Raw genomic sequence first — 9907 nt, 5'->3', positions numbered from 1 at the left:
TTTTATATTATATTTATATATACGTGTATATATAAATATATATAATATGATTATATAATATTGAATTTGTACCGCAATGAAAATTTTATACGATATCATGTACCTGAAAATTACAGAAAATATTCTCTCATAATATATTTGCAACGTAAATTAACGAATGGAACAGGCGATAGTGTTTAAGCAATTCGATGTCATAATATGTAATAATATGAAAACTTTTTACTAATTTATTATTTTATTTCATCATTAAAAAGTTAATAGAGTTATACACAAAAAATATGCAATTCCATTCTTTGCTCTAGAATCGTATTAACGTATCAACGTGTTCGTTCTATGGTTTTCGATTGTTACACGGTTCTTGCCACAGCTGCATTCGGTTGCATTCGAGCAAAAAGAGTGACAGGGATATCGAGATGCAGGGGCGTCACCTACCAAAGTAGCAGGATGCGTTAAGAGAAACGTCGCCGACTCCACGACGTTTGTGCGTGTACACATGTATATGTGTATGTATGCGAAAGGAAGGAAGGGAAAAGGAAAGGGAGATCTCTCTCGGCAACTACACCACCCACGGAGTCTTCTCGACGGCTCTCTTCTTCAGGTCCTACCGTTCCGTTTTCGTATTTCATTCCGCTCGGATTCTGTTGCGTGCTTTCGTCTCATTCTTTGCGTTTGTTCCACCAACAGTAATTACGACAATGTAAAACTAGAGTTCTTAGATTAAGCCGACTATTATCAAAGTCACGTATATAGAGATAACATTAGAATATTTAAAGATATGTATTTCTTAATTACTATAAGTTCATTACAAAGATTATTTGTATGAATGTCTTATTTATATAAGTTTTTTTATTAGATATTCGAAATCTAGACGGTCAAATTTTTGATTGATGAAATTCTGTATAAAATCGTTAGCTTTCTTCACGAATTTAGGAGTGACGAATTCTCGAACTAAAATTTTATCGTGCGTTGTTTCTCTTTAGGTCTAAAATTAAAATTCATAAATAGTAATAAGGCTCTGTAAGTATAAAACAATGTAATACAAACGAAGGGCAAAGAGAGCCAGTAATATAGCAAAGAATTTTAATTAAAATTAAAATTAAAGTTCTTTGCTACATTACTGGCTCTTTGCCCTTCTTTTATACTACATTGTCTAAAATTAAATTTGTGTAATATTTGTTTTGTATCTTGAATTATTTTAGAAAGAATCATTTTTATCCATAAAGGTTTCCAGACTACGAAGAAAGTTTAAATATAATTTAAGAACTCGAATCCTTTATCTTTGTCATCAGTAATCCTCACCGATCTCGTGATCGACCGTGATCATTTTTCTCGAAATTTCTTCAGCGATCTTGTGCACCACACGGATGAATCGCGGTTGGTGGCGGCATTAACGATACAGTGGTATTAGTAGTACATATGTATACCTACATTACAGAGAGAGAAAGAGAGGCGGACCCGATCCGGACGCGGTCCCGCGCGTCGCTACTTACTGATATTTATTGCGCTCAGAAATGTGTACGGGCCGCCATAAATCTCCGCATTCACATGGAGTTCCTAATTTACATATTCTCTGCCGAGTGCTTCTCTCTATTTCTCTCGTTCTCATCTCTCAGTCTCTTTCTCATTTCTCCTTCCGCGACTTTCTTCCCGTCCTCTTTTCTTGTTGCTGCATCCCTTCCTTTCTTTCTACGCGCAATGCATCATTTTCTTATGACGCTTTCCTTGAATTTTCTGCTTTCCTTGTCTAATTTACGCTTTACAAGAGTTATTTTACGTCAAACAAATGACTCGCTTGTTAACCCGAAATGTTGCCGAAATTAGAGTAGATAAATGGGATAGTACGTGAAAAAGTTCTTTTTAGCTGAATTTTTTTGTACCGTCTATTTCTCTCTCTCTCTCTCTCTCTCTCTCTCTCTCTCTCTCTCTCTCTCTCTCTCTCTCTCTCTCTCTCTCTCCTTTCTCTTCAATGTAGAGAGAAAAAGAGAAAAGATGGACAGTGTAAGAAGTTTGGAAAAGAACAATGAAAAAACGTTTATTTAGAGGATGCGACTTGACTCTTTTCTCTCTTTCTAGTTATAAAGAGCATTTGTAGTCATTTCATACTTTCGTTAGATCACCGAAAATTGCACATATCAAAATTTAATTAAAAAAAATTGGCGTTTGGAGGAAAAAAAATTCAAAGACAACGAGCGTGGACACCGCCTTCCGTAACGTGCTTCTTAATGGTGCATTAACCTTTGCCGGCCCTCGAAATAGCTCGTTCGATTGCAATTAAGGTATCGATCGTAAATTCGTTCGCCCCCAAAGAACAACTTGTAGCGACACGAAACGAGCAGCTCGTAAGAACTCGCCCCCATCGTACTTTCTCCGTCTCGGAGCTGTCAGAAGCGGCCAGTCATTTTTACAAACCGCTAATTCGTTACTAACTTTTATCACTGCGCTCGTAATTGCATGCCGCTCGGTCGAGCCTTCATTACGAACCTAAGCACTTTCAATGTTCATCGATCAATCCCGGAGCTTCTAATCTATCCCGCGTCAACAACACGTACGTGATTATTTCCTGTTAAGGTATGATCCTAACTTTGTCGGCTTTCTTTTTTAATTTCTTAATATTTAATAAAAAATTATCTTATATTTTATTAAATAAAGAAATACGAGTGATTAATATAATGTCTACTTTCACCAATATAGATCAACTTTATCTCAGTTAATTTACTCTTCATCTTTTTCTAATTGTAAGAATCAATAATTTTTTCTGATTTTAAAAATTAGAAATAAATAAAGAGTGAATTGAAATAAATTAAAAATAATCTTACATTGGTGGAACTGGGTTTGTAAGTGCTATAAAAATGCAAAAATATACAACTTCTGGCATTAAAAAATTTATATATTATTCTCTCGTAATTTAGAAACTTTCTATATTAGTGCGAATAGGAAATGACTGTTAATTTCGTCGTCGGCTTCGTGCCGCATTGACTTCATCGTGATTTTATCGTGGTTAATCACCGGCAATCTCGACGATTAACCCTTCCGCACTTGGAACGCGGGAGGATGAAAACGCGTCTCTCCCGCGCGAAGTACGACGAGGTGGGCAAGGGTTAATACCTCACCTCCATCCTTCCCGCCGAAATCATCGCGGAACGAGGCGTGAGAAAACGATTATGCCCGGCAAGGCCGCTCTCTTGTCGAGGGGCATCCACCGATACATTATAATGCGTATTTATGCGTTCGATGTTGTGCGCGTATGCGTCGCACGCGTGTGCGGTTGCCGCAAGAAAGAGGGTAATAAAAGGTATAGTTGTCAAGAGGAAGAGATAGAGTGTGAGGTGGAAGATGCGGTGCAAAAGAGAAAGAGGGCGAGAGAGGGAGAGAGGGAGAGACGTGCGGATGCAGGACAGACAGGCTGCAACTGCTCGGGGGTGGGAATGGATGCTGCGCAGCGGGTGGAGGAGCGTCTTCCCCGAGAGAGCCTCGTAAAATGGAAATCAATTACATCTACACTTAACCACTTAAACTGGTTTCGCCACGGTCCTAAAGTCTGGTCCTCTCTCTCTCTCTCTCTCTCTCTCTCTCTCTCTCTCTCTCTCTCTCATCGCGGGGATGAGCAAGAGCAATGCGTGCGGGTAGATGCACAGAGGGAACGTTATATACAGTGTCAAGGAAAGGAGGAGGTGAGGAGAAAATGAGGGGAAGAAAGTACCAATGAGAGAGAGGGAGAAAAAGGCAGGAAGATCGAGAAAAAGAAAGAAGAAATGGGGGTACACAGAGCAGCCGGTGAGCATTGCTAGAGGCTTCACCCTCTCTTCTCCTTTTCTTTCTTCTCCTCCTTCTGCTCGTATCCTTCCTTTTCTTCTTCGCTTTCTTCTCCACCTCTTCTCCTGTTGCTCTTCGCCGGTTTGCGGCGAGCCGCAGATCATTCGTATCAACATAATTACAAGCTCGGGAGCCGCCTCTCTGTTTCTCTCACCTCGCTCCACCCATCACGACGTAACACACGATCGCTTTCGCGCCCCGGCGAAACCTCCGTTGTCTTCTTCTTCTTCTTCTTCTCCGTCGTCTTCTGCTCCTTTCGCGTTTCTTCCGACCGTGGATGCCTTCTATCTAGCCGCCGCGTCCTTCCCGTCGCTGACTCAACGGGTCCTTAAAAGACTCTCTCGAGTACTCGTTGAATGTCTTCGGAGTAATTGGTGAACGCCCTACGTGCAATTTAGATGTTTAACCTTGGCTTCCTTGTTTTTCCGAATAAAAAAAAAGGTATTATTAAGCTATTCTCTGTGAGGTTAGTGAGGATTTTAGATTTGCCTGTTTTTCAAGTTCCAAGAAAGATATACCAGGATCGTTATCCTCGCAGATGCGACTTTTTAGTGATAACTTTATTACTAGTTTCCAACTATCAAAGTTAGATATTTTTAATATTTTAAATATTCTATATAATTCGTTTATGCAATAAAATATATGCTGATACGAAATGGAAAATTATAGGTAATGCACTTTATGTCAATTATCTTGATCGTATTGTTTCCTTTTTCTAATTGAGTTACCTGCTATGGCTAAAAGTATCATCATATACCTACATTATAATGTGTATTTTCGTTATTGGTATCTGATTCGACGCTTCATATTTCGCGTTTAAACGAGGGTTAAAGGGCATCTCATGTCGTCGCGGCTGCGCTCCATCGCGCGAAACAGTTGCGGTGCAGCGACCCGACGCGCCCAACGACGCGACGTGAAGCGACCATCGCAATGACGAGGACTACACAATACGATACGGCGATAGCGACATGCTCCCGATGCTGAACTGAGGGTTCGAGTGACAGAAAGAAAGAACAAGTGGAAGAGAGAGGGAATAAGAGTGAGAAAAGGTGTTAGTCATGGAACGAATCGAGCCCTTAAAGCGGCCTCATCTGAGAATAATTGCTCGCTGACAGGCCGTGAAATGAATTTATTTAATTTCAGATAGGTATAACAGAATTACACGGCAGTTGAAAGTGCGATGAAGCTTGGGTGGCGCGACGAGGACGTACATTGAGAGGAGTAAGAATAGGTGACGGGAGAAACGCGCGGTTCTACTCTCGAATCGTCCGCGAAATGAATGCAAAATGAATGAAATTCTACGAGTCTTTGATCGATAAAAAAACAGACATGATAAAACTGATTATATGTCCTCTTACGAGAGATGTAAGAATTTGAATCAAAATCAAATAAAAGAGTATCAAAGAAAGATAATCCTGCTACTATTAATTTTCCTTATATGATGTACACAATGCAATAAAACGTTTTATTACATTCTGTGTTCGTTAAATATCTTATATCAAATTGATACATAATAATTAATTAGTAATTAATTTTAATGAATTTTATTATGGCGGAAGGTCACTGATACACTGACATAACATTTTGTTTTTGGATAGTATTTCCTAAACAAAGGTTAAAAATAAAACTTTAGAAATATAAATAAAAATTAAAAAAAAACCATGTAAATGTTAAAACATAAAAAAAATCCCGTTAAACATTAAATGTTACTATAAAATATTTTTCATTCATTTATATGTATACTTTATGTTCTGCAAGGCATAAACATGTAACGAGAGTTTTTTTCTTGAGGTTTTTCTCATAAATACATGGTTGCCTTTAGTTGATAGAATTATTTGATACTATAACGCAACATTATAAAAATTAAGTTAGTTCATGGACTGTTTTACAGATAGGTGTATCGGTTTACGCTATACCTCGATTTTATGTTTAAAACCGTATTATAAAAAAATAAATAAGAAAAAATATAAATAAAACCGATTTAGGAAACTATAAGCATGTAAAACGATTTAATATTATCAATAATATTGGTATTATTATTTACGCAATTTGCAAGAGAAAAGAATTTTATTTTTGCATTTTTAGAATTCGTTTGTAATTGATTTTGTACAGAAATAAACCACAAATATATGAATTATGAATTCTTATTTCTTTAATTATCTAAACAGTATATTTTTATTAATCTAAAATGCAAGCTAGTTTCTGAAAAATAAGGAGTGTCTATGGCAGTATTAGTGATTTCTCCTAATATTATAATAGAAATTTATTTTTATTGTAATAGGAATTCCACGATTTTTCTGTAATATTTTAAGGATAATGTTTACTAAGTCAAAAGGAAATGTGTAATCTCAACTAAACATTTTTCAATAATGATAAATAATTTAAAAACGAAAAATTACAAAAAATATAAATAATAAAAAGATCGATAAAAGTTCATCCTCACCGAAACAATTATTGGCTTGGATAACCTTTAAAAAAACGCAAAAAGTACAGGCGATTGAATGATTAAAGTCGGTTAATGAAAATTCATTTTTATTTTCGTCGTGCTACATCGAGGAAATATGGAGCTGTACTATTCGCTATCATAAGATGTTTCTTTATGTACAAATCTGCATCGTCTTGACAAGACGCGCGTTAATACTATCGCGGTATATAATACAGTTATGTCGAATCGTACTCTCACGCACGATTTCACACTTCCTCGCATTTATACATGTTTAGCAGTCAAGCATACATACATACATACATACATACATGCATGCACACACAATTGTCACGTTACAACAGATATTTGTCCGTTCTAATGAGCGTAGAATATTTACAAGTCGAGATCGAAAACCAGAATATGAAGATTCGCGTACTTCGCGATCCTCTGTGATACTCGCAAATCTTTACAATGATGAGATATTACGGGAACACGAGGCGAGGCATATCCCGAGTCTGTATTCTTGAATTTATATTGCATATAAAAATCTATAATACTTAACGTATATAGTATTTTTGTACACGATATTTTACAAGAATAAGACCTCTTCCGCTAAATCATTCATACATACAGCGAATCGTCGAAATTTATTATAACGCTGAAACGCTTGCGATTCTTGCGAATAAATTCGATTCTCGAGTATCCAAATGCTTAGATCCCATACATCTCCCTGTATATCTTTGAATATCTCAATGTATGATTTCGTTACTTTGAACTCAATCCACAATCAGATTCATTCAAATAGGATGTTTAGAATTTTGACATAAACGATTATGCACATAAACTCACGTATATCCAATATATCTGTAATTTCTTGAGATGCCTGATTCCATTGCTCGTACTTGAATATTTTTGAATAGTCTATGTTGTTGATACGAAACTTTACATTGTTAAATTCATTATATCAAATTATATTCAATTTGAATATTTTTAACCATTTCTATAAATTGCCATTACTATTCAATATCATTAATTTGTTAAAATAATAGAGTTAAACAATTTAACTTAAAAAAATGTATTAAATTTGAGTCAAAATTATTATATCAGAGTTATTATTATTTACTAAATGCGTACGTTAATATGAACGACATTTAACTTTGAAGCTAATCATTAAAATACACTTTGACACACATGGAAGTCGAAAATAATAAAATGTTATTTGACTTAAGGGATTGGGTTATCATTGCTCCTTTCATGTTTAACAGTGTAGCTGACATCGATATGTTCGCCTCGTGCACATTAATGGAACGACATGTATACATAGAATTACATTTATATATTATATCATATAAATATATACGCGTTATATGCATCCACGCTCACACACACACTCATGCATGCACGCACGTATGTATGCACGCACGCACGCATACACATCCTAGTATTCAGAGTGTTAATCTGTGATTAATTAAACACACTGATGCTAGGGACATTCTTCTTTGGTTGCACCTGTGTGCTAAGGAAAAACACGAATGTTAAGAACACCATACACGCTTAAGCTCGCAGTCACAAACGACATACTGCGACATCATTTCGATTTCTCCCTTGCACATACGTGATAGGACTAAGTGACATCACAAAGAATATGAGGAATCAAGGAAAAATCATAGATTCGATTAATATTCTTAGTTCTTCTTTAAAAAAAGTTGATCTAAAAATGTAATAATATTAATTTCTTTAATAATATTTAATTCCTTTAACGAAACTATTAATATATTACTAATAATCAACATAATAAAATTATAATCTGTAACATGATAATAATTTCTAAAAATTATTAATGAACAAAAAAGATACATTTATGTCAAACATCATGTTCCAGACATAAGTACATATATTCAACATAAATTATCTTTTTTAACATATAATAATTACATAATACAATAATTAACAGAAACTTAAAAGATGAAGAGACTTAAAAGATTAAAATTGAATTATTAGTTTAGTTATAATAGTTTCGCTTCTGATGTATATTATTGTTTTCAAACTATTTGGTTAAATTAATAAAATTTATGTCTTTCAGGCCATTACACCAATGTTATTTTAGCTTTAAGCGAGGCTCTTCCCCTTTACCTCTCTCTTTCTCTCTTTCTCTCTCTCTTTCTTTCGATTTTAAAAAGAGAGAGAGAAAGAAAGAAAGAAAGAGAAAAAGTAAAGTTTAAGCCTCATTTAAAGTCAAACAATTGGACCTTATAAGATAATATTAGAAAAATAATTCTTTAAGATGGCAAATAAGCTTAATTTTCCAATTTAAAAAATATAATAAAGGCTCGAAAGAACATGTAATCATATCATACAATAAAGTTACATCCAGTTTCTTTGCTCCAATTGCACAATTCAATATTATTCTAATTTACGGTTAATAATTAATAATCACTTTTATTCCGAATCCTATATTTGTTTATCATTGTAACAATAGTGCAACGAGATGTCACTTACCCTATATTGCCACCCGTAATCTATCGATAATACAACGCGTGTATGTATACGCGCCATCGCACTCCTGACGAAATAAAAACGTGTCAGGACAATTTCGATTTCAATTCCGATGTCAATGTTCCATAATCACAGAGAGAGGGAAGAGGGATGATGCCGCAGTCGTCGAGTCGCCAGCGCCAGCGGGGATCGCTAATTAGGGGTGGGCGGGCGTGTCCGTAGCGGCGGGGGTGAGCTGGTCGTTGTTGGATAGGGCACGTACCTCAGGTTGGTGGGGGGCGAGGACCGTCGCGAGATCATCGCGACGGAGGGTGGTTGCCAGGGCCACGCCAGCGGCGGATATGGGAAACCAGGGGTGGCAGTAATAGCTGCGTTGGAGTAGAGTGATGGAGAACTGGCTGCACCCCTACCGTATAAAAGCGGTGTTGATACTGGTGCCAGCCAGGACGATAACGCGTGTCCGCCGCTCTCATGCTGTTGCTGCTGTTGCGCGGATGGCTGATGATGTTGCTGCTGCGGTTGTTGCTGCTGAGCACCCAACGTTGCAGCTACCACGGCCTGCGACGACATAGCAAGGTGTTCGTAGATTCTTACCGGGGGTACGCCGCATCTCATCAGTTGCTGTTCCATAATTTCCATAGGATCTCTGAAATAGTAAGAGACAGAGGATATCGTCAGCGTAGAATAGATGGGTTAGATACGTTTGATACCTAAGATAAATCGCTTAATTCTTTTCTTCCCAATTTTGCATTGTAAGTAGAAAAGAATTTTCTTAAATTACTTTAGCTTAAATATGATTCTCGTATACAAGAACAAGTTGCATTAGATCGTTGTGTCATAGTATTTCAATCAATCAGAAGGATGACAGTCTTCAGGGCAAACGACAAGATACTATGTGACTTAGTCATAACATAATCTAAGTTTCAAATTGTAAGAATTGGGCCATCTCCATTCAGTCACTGATTAACTTATTGTCTTATAACTTCTGACTTACAATTCTGACTTCTAATTACTAATAGCTTATTATAGAGAGCCATCCCCCTCAATAGACATAGGATAGAAAGTCAGACTCTCAAATATTATTATCTTTTTTTAAAATATATATTACAAATCGCAGTACTTCTGCATGCAATATCGAAATGTATTTTTGAAGATATTGAGTAAAAGGGAGAA

At 36.3% G+C, this 9907-nt stretch overlaps 1 protein-coding gene across 3 annotated transcripts in view; it reads right to left on the bottom strand.

Moving 5' to 3' along the window:
* Positions 1 to 6328: 6328 nt before the first annotated feature.
* The window catches only part of LOC105144894 (T-box protein H15), a 71351-nt gene continuing 67772 nt past the window's right edge, over positions 6329 to 9907 (bottom strand). For all 3 annotated transcript variants that reach the window (XM_011054129.2, XM_087415394.1, XM_011054130.2), the window contains exon 6: positions 6329 to 9380. In XM_011054129.2, coding sequence (XP_011052431.1) covers positions 8927 to 9380 — 454 coding nt within the window. In that variant the 3' untranslated portion in view covers positions 6329 to 8926. The remainder of the gene's footprint in view (positions 9381 to 9907) is intronic.

The sequence above is a fragment of the Acromyrmex echinatior genome, chromosome 18 (assembly GCF_024713525.1).
Source record: "Acromyrmex echinatior isolate Ae372 chromosome 18, ASM2471352v2, whole genome shotgun sequence".
Classification (NCBI taxonomy): Eukaryota; Metazoa; Arthropoda; class Insecta; order Hymenoptera; family Formicidae; genus Acromyrmex; species Acromyrmex echinatior.
Note: the sequence above shows the minus strand (reverse complement) of the source record. Positions and strands in the feature narration are given on the sequence as shown.